The sequence below is a fragment of the Haliotis cracherodii genome, unplaced genomic scaffold (genome assembly GCF_022045235.1).
Source record: "Haliotis cracherodii isolate W230 unplaced genomic scaffold, xgHalCrac1.p SCAF_14, whole genome shotgun sequence".
Taxonomy (NCBI): domain Eukaryota; kingdom Metazoa; phylum Mollusca; class Gastropoda; order Lepetellida; family Haliotidae; genus Haliotis; species Haliotis cracherodii.
Genome location: NW_027266269.1, coordinates 40,773,508 through 40,794,047, shown reverse-complemented (window position 1 = coordinate 40,794,047; position 20,540 = coordinate 40,773,508). Strand labels below are relative to the sequence as shown.

At 39.5% G+C, this 20,540-nt stretch overlaps 3 protein-coding genes across 3 annotated transcripts; all 3 read left to right on the top strand.

The window, feature by feature from the left end:
* Nucleotides 1–5,552: 5,552 nt before the first annotated feature.
* Nucleotides 5,553–8,927, top strand: LOC139460454 (sodium-dependent noradrenaline transporter-like). The gene is made up of 4 exons (XM_071241939.1): nt 5,553–5,592; nt 6,486–6,599; nt 7,127–7,258; nt 8,605–8,927. Exons 1-4 carry the CDS (start codon nt 5,553–5,555, stop codon nt 8,925–8,927), a joined length of 609 nt encoding a protein of 202 aa, XP_071098040.1.
* A 1,786-nt stretch (nt 8,928–10,713) lies between these two features.
* LOC139460856 (sodium- and chloride-dependent creatine transporter 1-like) lies at nt 10,714–11,733 on the top strand. Its single transcript, XM_071242335.1, has 3 exons — nt 10,714–10,755; nt 11,315–11,449; nt 11,626–11,733. The coding sequence occupies exons 1-3, from the start codon at nt 10,714–10,716 to the stop codon at nt 11,731–11,733; spliced, it is 285 nt and encodes a 94-aa protein (XP_071098436.1).
* A 688-nt stretch (nt 11,734–12,421) lies between these two features.
* Nucleotides 12,422–18,401, top strand: LOC139460855 (sodium-dependent dopamine transporter-like). Its single transcript, XM_071242334.1, has 7 exons — nt 12,422–12,467; nt 12,864–12,976; nt 13,685–13,813; nt 14,818–14,917; nt 15,247–15,347; nt 17,516–17,686; nt 18,312–18,401. Exons 1-7 carry the CDS (start codon nt 12,422–12,424, stop codon nt 18,399–18,401), a joined length of 750 nt encoding a protein of 249 aa, XP_071098435.1.
* The last annotated feature ends 2,139 nt before the right edge of the window (nt 18,402–20,540 follow it).

The window sequence follows — 20,540 nt, the reverse complement described above, 5'->3', positions numbered from 1 at the left end:
TTTAACGAGTCAAAGTATGGCATTTTTAATATATGTATCCATTCTATAGCAACTGAAGTTCGTTTCAATGCGTCAAAAGCGGTAATCTGACTGTGGTTGCTGTATCTCTTCACACACGATTTCACATAACTTATTGAAAACAATAAACAAACACAAGTCCAGATATACAATGAACACGTTTTAATAACAAGATAGTATGATAATGGTATTGAATTGCGTGCTTCAGTTCGGATTTGCTGACAGGTATTTCCATTGTTATGTGCTTGCGGGGATCAGCTGATAATGTCTTTTGAGATGGGGAAAAACATCTGTCGGTGTAAAAACTGAGCTTATTAAAAATGTAAGTACGTTTCTGGGAGCCATGCGTTACCGCGCGCTATAACCAAGTTAGCGATTTATTGAAAGGCACAATAGCGGGGAAACGCTGTACTTGAGATTTGCGTTCCGTATCGTGACGTATCGATAAATGGGCCTACGTTTATCGTATATCGTATCGTGGGTCAAGTATCGCGATGCATCGGAATATCGGTGGATCGTTGCACCCTTAATGTATGCACAGCATCATCCATTTGTGTTCACTAGTTACCACAAGCGGTTGCAATATCAACGCCTAGTGTTACAGTGGCACTAGTGGACAGTTGCGGATGCAAGGCTTAGTGTTCACCTGTTTACAATAGGGGTTGCAGTTGCAACCCTAAGTATTCAAAGTTTCACTAAGGGTTAGGTGTCCAGTTGGGGTGGGAACAAAACATTATCTATGTGTATCCGTAAAGAAGCCTGGATCTGTTTCAAAGCCTTCTTGGGACGGTCGGGTAGCCTAGTGGTTAGAGCGTTCACTTGTCACGCCGAAGACCCGGGTTCGATTCCCGACATGGGTACAAAGTGTGAAGCCCATTTCTGGTGTCCCCGCTGTGATATTGCTGGAATATTGCTAAAAGCGGCGTTAAACCACACTCACTCAAATCCTTCTCTCGGAAAAAGCACTTGTGTATTGGTCTGCCCAATACGTTGATTCCGGTTGAGAACCCTTCATCTTCATCAGATCCATTCTGTCGTATGTGATACCAGCCTGGATAATACCTCTCTCCACACCGTCTCCAATCGCATTATGTACCATCTCTAAAAGACCCTTGAAGATCTGGGGTAGAATGGGTCTTCAGTAACCCATGCTTGTCGTAAAAGGACACTATGCTTGTCGGGTGGTCAGGTTCGCTGACTTGGTTGATGCCCAATTGCATGGATCGATGCTCATGATGTCAATCACTGGATTGTCTGGTCCAGACTCGATTATTTACAGACCGCCGTCATATAGCTGGAATATTGCAGAGTGCGGCGTTAAGCAAGAAACACACAAACAAACAAACCATTGGTTGTGACTCCTTGCATTACAGCAACAGTCTCGGTTACGACATCTGTCACCAAAATGATGTTCAATTCGATTCCCTGTTTTGACTCGTGTTTGTTCAGGTGAACACAGGGGCGGTCGGGTAGCCTAGTGGTTAAAGCGTTCGCTCGTCACGCCGAAGACCCGGGTTCGAATCCCGACATGGGTACAATGTGTGAAGGACATTTCTGGTGTCACCCCCCCCCACCCCTCCCGCCGTGATATTGCTGGAATATTGCTAAAAGCGGCGTAAAATCAAACTCACTCACTCACTCAGGTGAACACTTGACTTTGCATGTGTTTGTGAGGATATTACCGATGGGGCAGGATACGCTCACCTGGCATTACAGTACACTCCTCAATGGAATTGTAGCCTTATCTAACAGCTCATTTGGAAAACTTAACATTCCTGCACACGTTTGTCTGTGGTAATATTCTTTATGTGTGACGCAACGACAGAAGATTGCTATTGGGATACGATGACATACAATCAACCAAGTCACAAATCCCGACCACCCAATCCATTTTGGACCAGCATAGCTTGCTGCATGTGTGTAAATAAGATAGTTATGCGATAAATGCAACAGAACAATGTAGGACGAGGCGTAGTTTATTTTACAATAGAACCTTATTCTATCATGACGTCATTTCTGGAGATTCGATCATACGCTCGGAACTTGATGACGTCGTAAATTGAATGATGCTATTTTTGAGGGGGTAGTGAGTTGTCCTCCTTAATGTACCTAGGCAACGCAGATATACGCGTTGCACCCATTTGGCACATTTTCTCTTTATAGTGTTAAATGTAACCCACCTGTTCATAAAAAAGGTCTTGTCCGACATTGCCGCGATCGGATTGTATTGAAGGAGACATCATTTATTTAAACATGAATATTTTTAAAACTTGTAAATCTTATGAACATCCTTAAAGAGTATGTACATAATGTTGATATATCATATGACTGTCTCCGCGGAGAGCGGGAGGCCCGGAGTTCGATCCCCGGCCTCGTCATACCAAAAGACGTTACAAAATGGTACTTGTTGTTACCCTGTCTGGCGCTCGGCATTAAGGGGTTAAGGGTGCATGCACGTCGCTATGTAAGTGCAATAATCTTGGACGCGACCTCACCTGATATCTCATATAAAAAACGACTCGTGGTCGTTTATAGTACACTTCAGGGACAATAAACCACTCGAAGCGTGTTATTGCACGATAAACAACGACCACGAGTCGTTTATTGTTTATATGTAGCATATACGCTATTCCAATAGGTAAAACTAATTTAAATCTCGCGGATTTCTTGTTTCCTCATCTACAGTGTGAACACATGACGGTATTGCTCGCTGTCAATAATACTAAACAGTAAATTACAATTTCACGTGATAAAACTAGATATGTGGCGAAACAGGCAGTGTTTACAAAGAGCCTTGACACGCAGCCGGGCTCATTAGCTGGGCTTCAGATGGGGTTGCTGACTGGTAAGTATGAATTAAACTGATCGGTCGATAAACGCCTGATTTCAACACTTCCTAATCTGTCAAATCAATGCAGCCAGCCACGCTTGGGGTCTACCATCTATTTTGTTTGGGGTGCAAAACAATCGAGAATGGGTGATGATTTGCGACCCATCTTTGTACATATTTACTAATTAAGGTAAGGATAAGAATTTGTGGATGAACAACTTCTCTATTACAATTAAGAGCTCTTAACTTCTAAAGTCTATCAATAGAGGTTATCACGCGAGTGTGTTTGGGGATGGTAAATATCCTGCATTAGGAATAAACATTGTGTTTTTGGAGCCTTGGCGAGCTAAATACATAGTGTTTATTCCTAATACAGGATATTTACCATCCCCAAACACACCAGCGTGATAACCTCTTTATCATATAATGTCATTCTTTAATTCTGTGCTTCAAAATCGCTTTCCCTCTCTCAAAATCATTACCGAAACATTGCGAGTTTTCCTGGAATGCGCGCATTTATATTTATAACGTCAAAGGGTAAGTTATGTGTCAGTCGGACAGTGACAGTAGCCAATATAGTTCCAACTGAAATCTCTTTCTTATACAGTGGCGAAGCAACATATACGCAAAACAACAATTGTTTTTAATTACCTTTCGCGGCAATCGATCGGTCTGTCTGCTAGAGTAACTGCCCTTTGTCAAAGGGAAGCTACTCTAACCCTTGTCTATGAGACGTCACGGCAACGGTCAGACGTTGTTGACAGTCGGTCTGTCCTGTCATAACGTTAAGAAGTGTAGTCAGATGTACACACAGCGACAAAACGAAACAAGGTAACAATTCAAACATATTTCGGCCAAATCTAACTATTTTAATTTGTGGAGAAAGGTTCAAGCCGCAGAGGTCTACAAGCACAGATATGGCTACTGATCCCGCTTGGCTAGGCCTCGTGCTCTCGCAAAATTGTGTCGGAATTTATATCTCCAAAGTTGCCAAAACTTATAAAATGCCTTAGCCACGTCACAGTTAGACACTGATTTTCAGTATATTAGACTGTTCTTTTGATAATGAAAGCAATTATCTCTGTAGTTTATCCAGATTCCCGATGGTTAATTCTGACTCGATCGCCGAATGACGAGGGCGACGCCATGTTTGTTTATAAACAGTGAAAGTAGTCCCTACTTGACCTTTGATATTTGCATCTCTATCCGCATATGACCCCAACGGATATCGTTTTTATCCGTTGGCTTTATCCTGCCGAGAAACCTACCCATTATATGATAAAAGAAGTTATTAGTCGTCTTCATGGAGACGTGGCAATCTCAACCATCAACCGACTCAACAACCTTGACATTAAGTACATCCATTCTTCCAACCACCTGACGTTCTTGATGCGATGCAGAGACAACAAACTCGTGCCTAAAGGCCTACAGCTAAGAAGCCCTGTCAACTCACCAGCAGCTCGCGCCATCCTCCAGAAAGCCTCGCAACACCTAGTCATAGAACGGATACGCCACCATCGCAAGACCAAGTCCTTCACCCTGGATGCTATCACTAAACATCAAAACTACCTCCAATCAGTCCTTACAGACCAAGCTCTTAATTGTAATAAAGAAGTTGTTCATCCATAAATTCTTATCCTTACTTAGTACTCCAACTTCTAAATGCCTATCAAAGAAGATATTTACTAATGTTTGTAAAAACAATATATGTCTTCTAGAATAAAATATTTAATAAATATACTTCTTACACCAAATGTATTATTTAACAATTATAAGAAATATTTTAACACATATCACGACATCATGAGCATCGATCCACGCAATTGGGATATGATGACATGCATCAACCAAATCAGCTAGTCTGACCACCCGATTCCGTTAGTCGCCTCTTACGTCTGGGTTGCTGAAGACATCTTCTACCCCGGATCCTCACGGGTCGCGTGCCACCGGTGGGGCGGGATATGCGCACCTTATCGTGAACACCTAGAATCATCACAATTTGTTTTATATAGAATAAACAAACGTGCTTCAGATAGAATCGTACACTCGCCACTTCTTTTGGTTGAGATTTCCTATGACTATGGGAAGAGTTTTGCAGCTTTATTAATTTAGATATGGGCTCCGTGAGGACTCTGGGTTAGAAGACTTCCACAATAAACAGTGCGTGCCGTAAGAGGAGATTACTGAGTGAGTGAGTGAGTTGGGTTTAACGCCACTTTTAACAGTATTCCAGTTATACCACGGCGTGTCAGCTTAATGTGGGAGGAAAGCCCGAGGTGATGCAGGTCTCAGACGTTTACCACTTCGTTGCAACCCACGGGTATGGTGCTGACAAACCTAGGAACATAATCGGGGCGAACCGGGATTCGAAACCACAATCATAGGTTTCTGGCGTGCCAAAGGGACGCAACTATGCACAGCGAATAGCGGCGCCTTAGACGACTGGGCCACCCGTGCCCCCAACAGGGGATCAAATTATCGGGAACGTTGCTCAAAATATCAAACATTGACTTGTCTTGTCTAGAACCGATTATTTTCCGGCCGCAGTCATATAGCTTGATCAATGCTCACTCCGGCGTGAAACTATAGATGTATCTGGAAAGTAGTGTCCTTCTTCATATGACCATGAATACCATTGTTCGATAATAAATCTTGACAAATTATTCTACAGGCAAAAAACACAACACCAACCACAGATTCCAACATGTCCAACAGAGACCAAGAAAAGGTGACTGTTGTCAAAGGTATGTGAGCTAGAACTGAAGTCAATACCTTGTATCTGACCTCTGTCAAACTTGTTATATCGACATCGACGGATGTCTACTGAAAGCAAAAGACAACTCATCCGAAGTGTACATTAAAGAGTAAAAGGAATTCAGTTCATTTCTTTTATTCTTCTAAAATAATGATCACGTTTATTTTGCAAAACATGACTGAGCTCCTAAACATTTAGAAAACAAAAGCTGATCACGTACCCAAATCCTTTCCTGAAACTGAAATGGTTGCTCCCTCACAGTCTTGTGAATACTTTGTCACTCTGAATCTGTATGCATATCACTAAATTTTAATCATGAAACTGATGCAGCGGTTCCAATGGTCTCTTTTATTTCAAGTTCAGTTGCTTAAGTCAGTGGAGTTAGTGAGTGAGTTGGGTTTAACGCCGCTTTTAACAGTATTCCAGTTATATCGCGGCGTATCAGCTAAATGTGTGAGGAAAGCCCAAAGTGATGCAGGTCTCAGACGTTTACCACTTCGGTGAAACCCACGAGCACGGGTATGGTGCTGACAAACCTAGAAACATAATCGGGGCAAACCGGGATTCGAACCCACAATCATAGGTTTCTGGCGTGCCCAAGGGACGCAACTCTGCACAGCAGATCGCGGCGCCTTAGACGACTGGGCCACCCGTGCCCCCCTAAGTCAGTGGAAGGGAACGTGCTACTTGATAATTTTTGAAAGATATCAGTCATTCATATACCTGAAGCATGAATTGAACTTCGCATGTTTCCATTTTGCCACTCCGATCAGACATTCCGATTCATATGCATAAAGAAACAGATCAAACGAAACTCACTGACACCTCACGAGACAAAGAAGCAGGTGCTCTCTAAAGATGTGATGCATATAATGCTTGCAGACAAAAGAGAGACGTGGGGCCATCGAGTGGATGGCATCATCACCTTGTTGGGATACAGTGTAGGGGAGGGAACTCTGCTCAAGTTTCCTTATCTCTGTGCAAGGAATGGCGGAGGTATGTATACAGGATCAATACGCATGCATGTGTCACAGGATGAAAGACCACACCAACAGGATAGACACCTTAAATTTTGAAGTTGCAACCATGCATCCACAGAAAAGAAAGCAAGACGTTCAATGCTTATTGGAGTCTTGTGAAAGCTGTATTGTGTGACGAATATTTGTCATAAATATCTCAGCATTAAGCTGAAAGTAACATCCATTTTCATAATTTCCGAGATGAATATAAACAAGAAATATACAATCATGCTTTTGAAAGACGACATCTGTACTATATCCTTATTCAAATTAATTTTCAAATCTCTTGTGGGTAAAATTGCAAGATGGTCCCTTTTAGTTCGTTATAACCGTCGTTAACTGTATTCTGAATATTCTTGTTATCAAATGAGACATTTGGTGGCTTATAAGATAAAGCCTTCGCTCATCACTCCCAAGTTGGAGGTTCAATTCCCCACTCAGAGTAATCCTTAAAAGCGTGGGAAAGTCCTACTCACACACAGATGAATGTGGTCCTTTCCTCAGGAGCCTTCCTGATTCCCTACCTGGTGTTTGTGGGTCTCTGTTCTCTCCCGCTATACTTCCTGGAGGTCGTCATCGGGCAGTACTACCAGAGGGGTCCTGTTGAGGTGTGGAAATTTTGTCCAGCAATGAAAGGTATTTACATTTTGATGATTTTATATAAATATATTTCGAGTAAATTAAGATGCACTCAGTTTTATTTACCGGTAGTTTTCACTTTTTTTATGTTACTAATTTTTTTGTCTGCGAGAAGGAAGTAATAGGTGAACATTTAGGTGGAAAAATGAGCATTTTGTGTTTGTGTATGTTGTTGTCGGAAGGGACTTGAGGTAGATGGCCTTAAGTAATAATAATATTACTTTTCTGTTTCGAAGTTTTGCATAACATATCTTCTAAACGTGTTACATTTTTTTACTTTTAAACGTAATGGGTGTGCACAGATCTTTGTGCAGCGTTAGGTACACTGAGATTTGAATGTAATGGGATTTGATTGACATGACATTTTGTGTTGGTGTTGTAGTCCAATAAGGGTTTCATGTGTGTTCCAGGTATCAAAAATAAGCCATATGTAATTTTAATTCCAAAACAAATTGACAAATTTGGTCTCGCCTCTTGGGATCAACAACTACACTTCACTGCACGGAAATGTAAAGCTTTTCAGTCAGTCTCACAATTGGTGACATATCGTATGCTGAATAGAGGTGATAAAAGTAAAACATGTTCAGTCGGTCCAAAAGTAGTCATAGGCGGGGTCAGGTAGCCTAATGGTTAAAGCATTCGCTGGCCACGCCGAAGACCCGGGTTCGATTCCCGACATGGGTACAACGTGTGATATTGCTGGAATATTGCTAAAAGCAGCGTAAAACCATACTCACTCACTCACTCTAATTGAGTAACGTAAATTTTGTAAATACCATGTGTTGAGTATAAACAATCTTTCATCTAATTTCTGCTTTAATGTTGATCATACTTGATGAAACACAGAATAAGACCCGTGACGATCTGGGGTAGAACAGGACTTCAGCAACCCATGCTTGTCGTAAGAGGCGACTGACGGGAACGGGTGGTCAGGATCGCTAAATTGGTGGATTGTCTGGTGCAGATTACATTATTTACAGACAGCTGGAATATTGCTGAGCGTGACGTGGAACAACAAGCATGAAATAAAATAAACACCGAATGAACAGCTTCAAGATGCATTTGTATCAATTTCAGCTTGACTATTGTTCAATCAGTCATTACTGCACATTATAAGGGGCCTATAGTTTTTGAAAAAAATATATTCTGTTTCCTCAAATGCTCGAAAAGATATTTCTCGTGTTTTACTCCACAAAATTAATCGTTTGCTTGATGTTTTAAAAGGCACATTTGGGGTTAAAAAGGTTTTTTTTTTAATATGAATTGCAAACCTATTCTATCTCAATATCCCAGATGAAAATAATTAGTCGATCTGTCATCGATAATCTGTGTCATTCGATCAGGTCTGGGTTTTGGGTCGGCGTTGGTGTCGTGGGTGTACGCCATGTACACGTCCATGTACTTCTCCTGGTATCTCTACTACTTCTTCAACTCCTTCTTCAACCCCCTGCCCTGGTCCACCTGTGGCAACCCCTGGAACACGCCCAGCTGCGTGGAGTCGACGCTGTATGGGCACCAAGGGATGAACACCACAGTGAATGGCACGGTTCCACTGCGAGCTGCCATTAACACGACACAGTCGGGTCACCTGAATGGATCCACTGATGGCGTCAGTGTTGCGAGCGCCACTGAAGAATTCTGGAGGCAGGTTACGAACAATTGTTGAGCCTCGTTTATACGGACACTTGCGTCATTTCACAATTCGTCCGTATAAACGAATTTCCGTATAACTGAAACCAGCTTCTTACTGGAAGAGTTACTTCCCTTCAATTATGCAACAATAGTTAAGCCTTGGTGATATCCCGCACTGCACCAAACGCACTCTCTGATTTTACAAATAATTTGCATATCTTTCGGCAAAAATACTCAACCAGTTATTTTTGAACTGGTGGTATGCAATATCGACTTAACCTTTGAGAAAACAAAACTGTTTCTAAGATACTATGAAAGATTGCGTGGGTAAGGAAATAATCAATTTTGGTCACATAGCACATCTGGTTTACATACTAGTATAATATTTTGCTATGAGTGGTTAAAAATGATCCACTTATTCGCCTAGGTTGCTAGTATGTATTCCAACTCTGAATCCCTACTGGCCTGTAACAACTGCGTTTGGCTGTTTTCCCCTGATCAAATACGTTTTGTAAAATATTTTTGAACATATCTGTTACAGGTTTAATGCACTGGACATGTTGATATTGAACATATAGGTTACAGATTTAATGCACTGGACATGTCGATATTGAACATATCTGTTACAAATTTAATGCACTGAACATGTTGATATTGAACATATCTGTTACAGATTTAATGCACTGGACATGTTGATATTGAACATATCTGTTACAGGTTTAATGCACTGGACATGTCGATATTGAATATATCTATTACAGGTTTAATGCACTGAACATGTTGACATTGAACATATCTGTTTCAGGTTTAATGCACTGGACATGTTGATATTGAACATATCTGTTTCAGGTTTAATGCACTGGACATGTCGATATTGAACATATCTGTTACAGATTTAATGCACTGGACATGTTGATATTGAACATATCTGTTACAGGTTTAATGCAATGAACATGTCGATATTGAACATATCTGTTACAGGTTTAATGCAATGAACATGTCGATATTGAACATATCTGTTACAGATTTAATGCATTGAACATGTCGATATTGAACATATCTTTTTCAGATTTAATGCACTGGACATGTTGATATTGAACATATCTGTGACAGATTTAATGCACTGGACATGTTGATATTGAACATATCCGTTACAGGTTTAAGGTACTGGACATGTTGATATTGAACATATCTTTTACAGATTTAATGCACTGAACATGTCGATATTGAACATATCTGTTACAGATTTAATGCACTGGACATGTCGATATTGAACATATCTGTTACAGATTTAATGCACTGAACATGTCGATATTGAACATATCTGTTACAGATTTAATGCACTGGACATGTTGATATTGAACATATCTGTTACAGATTTAATGCACTGGACATGTCGATATTGAACATATCTGTTACAGATTTAATGCACTGGACATGTCGATATTGAACATATCCGTTACAGATTTAATGCACTGGACATGTCGATATTGCACATATCTGTTACAGATTTAATGCACTGGACATGTCGATATTGAACATATCTGTTACACTTTTAATGCACTGGACATGTCGATATTGAATATATCTATTACAGGTTTAATGCACTGAACATGTTGATATTGAACATATCTGTTTCAGGTTTAATGCACTGGACATGTTGATATTGAACATATCTGTTACAGATTTAATGCACTGGACATGTCGATATTGAACATATCTGTTACAGATTTAATGCACTGGAAATCTCGAATGGTCTCGACGATGCAGGTTCCATACGGTGGCCACTGTTTGGATGTCTGGCCTTGACCTATGTAGGCATGTATTTCATGCTGCTCAGAGGAATTCGAGTGACGGGGAAGGTACTTTTAAACAATTGATCGGAAATACACCGTATTCATTTTCCATTTATTCTTAACCTTCATTGGCGTTTTTAAGGAAGTATATTTTTTCAATAAATAATTTACGTTAATTTGAATTCAGTTTATTTGTTAATTGATCACTTTCCTTGAAATGGTTTGTCAGAAAACTAATGTTTCCAGGATTACGCTAATGACACCTGATGTAGTAAAAGGCTTTTCGCATGATGAGTTAGAAAGTTGGGACATATCGAATCTAATAGTGATCAAGGGAACTACATGCAGAAATGTAGAAAGGAAAATTACGAAAGTCATTTGCCAAAACATATGGCGATTGGTCATTTCAACATGCTGGCCCATTGCTATGCAACAATCTGCCACAAAATATCAGAGACACAGAAAATCTGACAATTTCAAAAAGACACTCGACATATGTCTCTTCAAGAGAGCCTTTGACAAGATCAGTCATGGTCCAAGGGCATTTTAGCAGTATTTAATTGGAAAATGCGATATACAAATTCTTAATTGAATTTAATTAAAAAAAGCTATATTTCACTTTCAGATTGTGTACGTGACATTTATGTTACCCCTTATCCTGTGTACCGTCATACTCATCCGTGGGTCCCTGTTGCCAGGGGCACTAGACGGACTTCTGTACATGATCAAACCGGACTTTGGAAAGCTGAAAAGCCCCACAGTAGGTTTAGAACTTTATTTTCAACAACGACGTAATAAGTTACTAGTTTCAACTTTTTTTATATATGTGAGACGTTTTCAGTGTTTTTTGTTGTTGTTAGTGTCTTGTTGAACCACAAACTTAGCAATATTACAGATATATCAGGACGTATGCATTGTGCTTCATCTTCTCCACAGATGTGGATCGAGGCCTGTGGTTACGCTCTTCATTCCATGGGGACCAGTAAGGGGATTGCGAATACAGTGTCCAGTCACAACCAGCCCAACAGCAACTGCTACAGGTGAGTATTGAAATAGACCTGTGTGATTTTTTTTTTATATTTGTCCAGCACTCGCAATATGTATATGAATATGTATATCGCCTGTTTATCTGTACCAGTCTGCACCCACACCCACACCTATCCCCCATCCCCACCCACAGACAAAGACACCCAACTCTTTCTCTCTCTCTCTCTCTCTCTCTCTCTCTCTCTCTCTCTCTCTCTCTCTCTTTCTCTCTCTTTCTCTCTGTGTGTGTGTGTGTGTGTGTGACGTTAACCCAAAGCCACCTAGCATAAACTCCCGATCCACTTTGACGCTCCTTACGATGCCTCCGTTGGGAACCTACTGGGGACCTATTCTTAACCGGAGTCGACACGTGGTTGAGTTGGGGTGAGGGGTGTGTATTGCGCAAAGCGGCGTAAAACAACAAAGAAACACATTCCATTATAGTGTTAGTTTATTTATGTATTCATATATTTATATTTAATAATTTTAAAATGTCTTTATTTGATATTTTAAGCTGTTGACTACATATCCAGGTGAGCTACAATGCCGTAGTTACTACTGTGGGAAAAGAAGCAGTATGACAAAAGAGCAGATTCATGTCACAGTATACCGACATCTTTTTACCAGACTGGCTCTGATCGCTTGCATCGTGGACCCTCTGATCACCATCTTCTGTGGACTGTCTATCTTCACGGTGTTGGGGCACATGGCTTACGTGACCGGGGTCGACATGGACGACTTCCAGTCATCAGGTTTGTTTGTGTTAATTATGTAGCATTTTGTTTGTTTGCTGTTTTGTTTATCGCCGCACTCTGTAATATTCCATCCATGTGACGGTGGTCGGTAAATAATGAAAAAAGCATAGTCACCTTTAACGGCAAGCTGGGTTGCTGAAGACCTATTCTACCCCGGAATGTCCACGCGTCACTACGCATTAGGCATTACGGACACATGGAAACATTTTTTCAAATTAAGTAAAAGGTATTCTGTACGCATCACGGACTACGGTTGTTGAAGATCAATACTAACCCAGATGTTCACGAGACAGCACTTATATTTAAACCTGTTTACATTGTGTGTTGAATTTCAGTGTAGGAGGATTGTAATATGATAATACAACCAACTCATTCTCTCTCAACTCTTTTTAGGTCTTAATCTGGCGTTCTCAGTATTACCGGAAGCAGTGACTTATCTCCCTTTGCCCCAGTTGTGGTCGGTGCTGGTCTTTGTGATGATGATGACGTTGGGCCTTGATACAACGGTAAAAAGAACTATTATAGATTATATTGTCTTGGCCCTGATCCATACGGATATACCTTGATGCAGAAATATATAAATATAAGATCGTTTTCAAGAAAACAGATTACAAACAAAACAATTCAGTTTACTGAGTGAGTGAGTTAAAATGTAACGTCACATCGGGAATATTTCGGCCATTTTGTGACGAGGCAAAATTATACAGTAATAACATATAGAGTTAGATTTACTAAATCCTGTCATCGAAGGACAGTACAATAACTAGATTATCGAAGATGTTATTTGGAACTAGTTTGAGACCATGTAAAAGTATAAGATATCATTTAACAGCACAATACAGAAATGGGCTATAGATCGCCAGTAACCAAACTTCGCAACCATACTCTGGACGGTGGGACTTCTGCTTCCTGCACCGTGCCTTAGCATGATTTATACCATCACTCCAGCTGTTGGCGATTGCACGCAATGTTAGTCATCAATCTAAAATGCGACTTAAAACGGTGGTAAAAATAAATATTCTTTGAATGACTTGAGCTTACATTCGCCCTCAGGGAAATGAATATAAAATGGAAGTAAATGAATAATGATAAATTATGTATCTGCTGGCAGGGAACAGGGAACATGGAACAGGGAACAATCTATATAGCTATATATTTATTGCGTATTTACAGTTATGAAATGGTCAGTTGTCGAGGTTCTTGTTGTTTCACAGATGCCGAGTTTGGAGATACTGTCGGAGACACTTTCTGACCAGTTCCCTAAGCTGACCAGACACCGGTGGCTGCTTCTTCTTCTCGTCTTTATTCCCTCTTTCCTTCTGACTCTCCCGTACACTACACAGGTATTCCTTTTCACTAGTCCCTTATAATAAGGTTATGATAATGCGCATAATGTGTATGAGCTATTTTTAGCACAACCCATTAAGGGTGATCACCCCCATGACATGATATCTTCAGCAGCAAACGTGTAAAGCCAATTTGATCATACTAACAGCGATGATTTCGATACTTATGAAATTTATTGCCACAATGGTTCGGATAATCTATGCATTTTTAAAGTTCTTTAAGAAGTTGGTCTTTTTCAGAAACCGTGAATATTGTTTAAATAACATGCGACTAGCGTAGTTGACATTTCTTTAAAAAATATGTTATATATTTATCTATCCAATGTGTTTATATTCCTATTTACCTTACTGTTGTCGCTTTGTGGCTGATAAAACGGAGCATCAAATTTGGACTCGCTCGCCCACTTATAAACCAGTCCCTGTTAAGTACATATGTGTATGAATGGTGTATACTCTCATCACCACGAATCTTGAAGGGTTACCCACATTACATAGTATCTTGTGCAACAAATTCGTACGAGAAACTTGTATAATCTTTTACCAACGTTGATTTTCGTTGGTGCATTGTTACATAATAACCAATTACGTTTAATTAATTAAATAAAAGTGACAAAACCTCTCTACAATGCTAAGAAGACGAGTCTGTTGTACAATTCCGACATATAATAAGCTATTCTTAATCCCTATCAAATAGTGATGACACCAGGTGAGCGTATTCTGTCCAACTGGTGGCGCCCGCCGCACACACATGCTAAAGTCACTTCAAGTCTTAACACGGGAACTGCATCGGACATTTTGGTCACAGATGCGTCAGATTTCGAAACGTTCTCCAAATGTCTGCATGAAACCTTTTAAAAGCTTTACCAAGGCTTTGACTTGTAACCCCGATCAAACGTTTGTAACTGAATCTCTTATTCAGCTGAAATATATCTTGCATGTACACATGCATACCTTTATCTTCATCGTTCTCCATTGGTATCGTGTATACGTTCTCCTCGCAGGGTGGTATCTACCTCTTGACCCTCGTAGACTGGTACTCTGCTGTCCCTCCCGTGATGTTGTTTGGGGTGGTGGAGTGTCTGGTACTGGCCTGGGTGGTTGGTAAGACCTTCTTGAAACCAATCACTACTTTTTCCAGAAATGATAGATGAAACGAGTTTCGTAAAATTCATATTTCAAAACATATTTCAAAACTTCAAGAATGTCATTAAAGGAAGCAATGGTGCAATACCGATAGGCTGGCAGACCTAAAGTAACACGTGACCAAAATATGTTACAGAGGACATCAGCGGCATAACTACTGTATGTTTATTAAAACAACGTCTGCCAAAAGAAACAAAAATCTAATGACAACACCTGTCACCCGGCGCACTCGTTTAATCCATGTGCATATTGTCTTGTCTATAACATTGTCTACATCTTCGTTACAGGTGTGATCAGACTTGACATGTGCACAGTGGAGATGTATGGTAAAACTATTCCCAGATGGTTGACGTTCCTTATAAAGTACATCACTCCTGGCCTGCTGATGGTGAGGCGTTACAACTATTTCCTTCTTGACCGACTGTCATGACTTTCCTATAATAACCCACCTTAGAGATTCCTGATTGTGAATGGTCAGTTGAAGCTATATGACGTCACGTTCCCCCATTACGATCAGTGTCTATGATGTCACAAAGTAAAACACATTACATCATCAGATTACTTGCCTGACAACAATGGCGTTCCACGTTCAAGTATCCACTCCCATCTTGGTGCTTCCTAATGCTGACTGGTCAGTAGAAATATGACGTCGCCTGGACCCATTACGATTTTGTTACACAATTACTGTTCTTGACGTCACAAGTGAAAACATTATGCCATCAGAACAGTAGGTTGACAACAATATGGGAGTTCAAATGTAACGTCGCGACAGCTATATCTCAGCCATATCGCGACTAATATCTTCATTGAATTGACATTGTAGAGATAACATATGTACGCTTTTTTCTTTCTTATTCCATATAGAGATTTCAAGCCTGTTGTAAGTTCTTACATCAGAGATCTAAAGCAAACAAAAAGGACACCCAAAAAGATATTACAATTCCTAAAATTAGTGAGTGAGTGAGTATGAATTAACGCCGCTTTTAGCAATATTTCAGCAATATCACGGCGGGGGACACCAGAAATTGGCTTCACACATCGACCCCAAATCAACCCTCAAATTATACCAACTATTGGTTTCACCTACTTAGGTTTTCAGTCCAGATTTGAGAAGCCCATTCTACGATTGGCCATTCTCGTAATCCACATGACTAATTGCTGAAAGGTGAGGATCATCCCTGTCTATCCCTTGTGATGACACAAGACATGCATTATATACTCGACTGTGTTGTGTTTTACAAGACAGGAGCTAAGTATGTCAACGCAACCTCACTTACGGATCTTTTAACCGCTGCAAACATTCATGCAAATACATGATATTTCAAAGCAATTTGAATGAGAGTGTAAATTGCTGTCCCCTCGTAGGGTATTGTCCACTGAGAGATCATGCATATTCCACGTGTTTTCAGTTATGTTTGTGCTTACCTATAAGCCTAGTGTATTGGTCTGTCGTTACCCTGTCTGGCGCTCTGCATTAAGAGGCTAAAACAAGGAATGGTCGGCTCGGAGACAGTATACTGTGTCTGATTGGGGTATTCATGTTAAACTGCGGCATGGTATCTCCGTTGGCATCAGTACGGACAAGTACAAGCAGCCACACAAACACACATACGTACATGCACGTCGTTATAAAAGTGCAATAATCTTGGACGCGACGTTAAACCCCATTTCACCTCACCTCACCTGGTGCATTTGTCCGTTTTAATCTATGGTCATTCTTGCCAATAATCGCCCGCAGCTAGAGGGATGTTGTGTACCGTGCAGGTGGAAGAGTGACTGTAAGTCCCCACGGGACCTGGTACGACAGCATTACTTTAGTTGCTGGCGATATAGCATTAATTATGGTGTCTTAAGTTACAGTATACAGTGTCATATTAGTGTGTAGACAAATATCCTGCTAACCTAATATGACACAGTATACGACAACTAAGGATACCACAACGAATTTATAATGCCGAAGAGTTTACACTACCTATATCACGCGTCATGTCAAAGTCGAAACTTGACACTAACAATCGTTGACGTTACGGGTCAAAGGGAGACTACTCTTCAAATCTTAGAGACCAAACGGTGTTGACATTTAACTGTACTTCTTTATTAATAATGTCACGAACGTGATTTATTTTTTTTTAATGTCCTTGCACGTTACAGTTAATGATATAAAAGCACAAAGCTGTGTAGAATTTTCATGTGAAATATGTGAGATGGGTGTTGGAAAATACAAGAGTGCTGTTACTGATGGTATGCGGTCTCAAATGGGGTTAGTAGTTCTTCTCTCTGATTGGTCAAACTCACTCTGTGGCATAATAAAGTCCATTATCTTTATTGTATCATCATGTAATAGATGTATACATAAAAAAAATAAAAAAATTGCTCGTCTACAAGTTAATGTAGAGAATAACTTTTGCGAGGAACTACAACCTTTACGAACGACAATCTCTGAATCATTTAGCTCGTTCGCGAAATATCCCATCTTGTTTGGCATTTATTGAAGTTTATGTGATGGGCTGTGCTTGTGAGAATAGTATAAAGGACTTATTAAAAAATCGTTTCCAGACTATACTAGTATACGCCTTCTACGTGTACCGTCCTCCAAAATATGGTGACTACTTCTATCCTGAATGGGCAACTGTGATTGGCTGGCTTATATCTGTAGCCATAGTTTTACCGACCCCAGGTTGGATGGTCTACTCTGTTTGGAAGTCAGATGGGACATCAGTCAAGCAGGTAACATTTTCAAGTTATCGGAGAAAAAACCCATTTCAGTAGCGATAAAACAACAACCCAAAGTTGGCTAAAAGAGAAAGAGGGGCAACAAACTTACTCTATTATGTTTTCCATGACATAAAGTGCTGAAAGGATCTGTTCTACATTTCGACTATTTCGACTATATGTCCGGCTGTATACTATAAAAAAGAACACCTCGGGTTAGATTTGGTTTTCAGCAACCCATGTTTGTAGTAAGAGGCGACTAAGGGGATCGGGTGGTCAGGCTAGCTGATTTGGTTGATGCATGTCATGGTATCCCGATTGCGTGGATCGATGCTCATGTAGTCAATCACTGGATTGTCTGGTCCAGAATTGATTATTTACAGACCGCCGTCATATAGCTAGAATATTTTTGAGTGCGGCGTTAAACAACAAACTCCCTGTGTTTTGTGTTTTTTATTTGGTATTTTGTGGCTGAATGCTGATTTTGCGATGTTCAATGTCTTCTAATGTTTAATGTTACACCCTCCAAAACAACGAATACCTTATATGTGAGAAAGTTCAAAACTTGAACCATACTTGCAATAAAATCATGCATGCACATATTGAATTACGAACTTTTTGTTTACCAACTTTTATCCAGAGATTGGCCAGAGCATTCATTCCACAAGACAATAAAGATGATCTAGCAATGGACGACAGAGAGCAAGAAACCCTGACGCAGGCGTTATAGACAATATCAACTGTACTAAAAGAGTGCCATGCCACTCTCGCTCAATGAGCAGAGTTACAACACTCAAGGCCTTAGTAACGCTTTCAAAAAGCTGTGTATGATATAGTCGGAATCGTACAATGGACTATTCTTTCTTCTATTTGCTTTTTGGGTGGTTTTGGGAATGAAGATACGTTTTGATTTGTAGTATTTTCCTTCTCTCAACATATAGGATCCTGGTTCAGAATATGCAGATTGGTTTCTTAACACAAGGGAAGTTTCTGAGTACGAACTGCTCAAATTTGCTGAAGCTGTAATTTTGTCACGTGATGAAGTTGTGATTTTGTCCCATAATATAGCTGTGATTTTGTCACTTGATGAAGGTGTGATTTTGTCCCATAATATAGCTGTGATTTTGTCACGTGATGAGGCTGTGATTTTGTCCCATAATATAGCTGTGATTTTGTCACGTGATGAAGCTGTGATTTTGTCCCATAATATAGTTGTCATTTTGTCACGTGATGAAGCTGTGAATTTGTCCCATAATATAGCTGTGATTTTGTCACGTGATGAAGCTGTGATTATTTTCACGTGATGAAGGTGTGATTTACTCAAAATTGGAGGTCGTCACTAGATAACAGTACACGCTACGACGTTTATAAAACCTTTAAATATTGTCTAACACCAGAGGTTTACCTGCATACTATAACAGAGAGAAAAATTAGAGACACATTTATTAAACTTAGGCTAGGGTTAAATGATTTGATGTGCAACAGGGGTCGCTTCTCCTCTATTCCTAAGGATATGCGTTTTTGTCCATTCTGCGAAAACCATATTGAAAACGAATTACACTTTTTGTTTATATGTCCAATCTACGACAACCTAAGATTGAAATATATGCCTAATATAACTAAGAACCACTATTCCATGAACAAAATATTATCTTTTAATGGTATCTCTAGTAAAAAATTAACTAAGATATTACAATACATCTATCAAAGTCTACGAGTGCGTAGTAAACTACTTAGTAAATCCGATATGTCCAGAAATAATAAGTTGTTTTGAAACTTTCGCATCTAGATCAGGAGTATCTACATTTCATTTTTGTCTGTTTGTTTCTACTAGAAATGCATATAAATTTAAATTGTCAAATTGTCCTGACATGATGAGTATATTTCTGATAGATCCTCCTGATAGATCCTTTTCTATTGAATGTCGCGTTATGGCTGAAAGCCTTTGCGACGTAAAACTTCATATTTCCATTCCATTCCTTTTGTATTCCTTTTGTATTTTTTACTACTACTGCTGCCACTGTGGTTATTACCAATGTTATTACAATACCTTTATTATATGTCAAGCATCATATTAGTTATCAAATAATTATAAAATGCGCTGTACAGCTGTAAATAATATTGTTTATCTGTATGTGTATATGGGCCAATGGCCTTTCATACAATAAAGATTGATTGATTGATTGATTTGGTCAATTGTTGAATGTGTGATTTTATCACATGATAATGCTGTAGTGTTTGAAGGAGCTGTAATATTGTAAATATGATAAAGCTGTTATTTTGCTGACATGAAGAAGCTGTAATATTGCTGATTCAATGAAGCTGTAATATTGTAATTATGATAATGCTGTAATTTTGTCACATGATTTTGCTGTGATTTTGCCACATGATTAAGCTGTGATTTTGTCACATGATTAAGCTCTGATTTTGTCACATGATTAAACTGTGATTTTTGTCACATGATTAAGCTGTGATTTTGTCACATGATTAAGCTGTGATTTTTGTCACATGATGTAACTTTAATTTTGTCACGACGAAATGTAATATTGTAAATTTGATAACGCTCTAATTTTTACGACACGACAAAGCTTTAATATTGCTGATACAATGAAGCCGTAATATTGTAATTATGATTATGCTGTAATTTTATACTAATTCAACCCCCTTCGAGGGCACAGCTACAAACAATCTAGGTTAATAATTATAGTACCATTTCGTAAAAAATATCTATGTACATCAACATTCATCAATTAATTCTATTTCTTTAAAAAACCTATGATTAAAAGAGAACTTAGATCAATAAAAAGATCCCTTGATCCCTTGTAATGTCAAAATCAATTTAGTCAAGCAGTATGTGCTTGACTGATTC

What these genes read in the sequence shown, in the direction of transcription:
- LOC139460856 (XM_071242335.1), top strand. Translation starts at nt 10,714, where the DNA reads ATGTATTTCATGCTGCTCAGAGGAATTCGAGTGACGGGGAAG. An exon ending in GAATTCGAGTGACGGGGAAG is followed by an intron (nt 10,756 to 11,314) that starts GTACTTTTAAAC and finishes TTTCACTTTCAG; the next exon opens with ATTGTGTACGTGACATTTAT. An exon ending in GAAAGCTGAAAAGCCCCACA is followed by an intron (nt 11,450 to 11,625) that starts GTAGGTTTAGAA and finishes TCTTCTCCACAG; the next exon opens with ATGTGGATCGAGGCCTGTGG.
- LOC139460454 (XM_071241939.1), top strand. Translation starts at nt 5,553, where the DNA reads ATGTCCAACAGAGACCAAGAAAAGGTGACTGTTGTCAAAG. An exon ending in AAAGGTGACTGTTGTCAAAG is followed by an intron (nt 5,593 to 6,485) that starts GTATGTGAGCTA and finishes TAATGCTTGCAG; the next exon opens with ACAAAAGAGAGACGTGGGGC. An exon ending in ATTTTGTCCAGCAATGAAAG is followed by an intron (nt 7,259 to 8,604) that starts GTATTTACATTT and finishes TCATTCGATCAG; the next exon opens with GTCTGGGTTTTGGGTCGGCG.
- LOC139460855 (XM_071242334.1), top strand. Translation starts at nt 12,422, where the DNA reads ATGGCTTACGTGACCGGGGTCGACATGGACGACTTCCAGTCATCAG. An exon ending in CGTTGGGCCTTGATACAACG is followed by an intron (nt 12,977 to 13,684) that starts GTAAAAAGAACT and finishes GTTGTTTCACAG; the next exon opens with ATGCCGAGTTTGGAGATACT. An exon ending in TCACTCCTGGCCTGCTGATG is followed by an intron (nt 15,348 to 17,515) that starts GTGAGGCGTTAC and finishes AATCGTTTCCAG; the next exon opens with ACTATACTAGTATACGCCTT.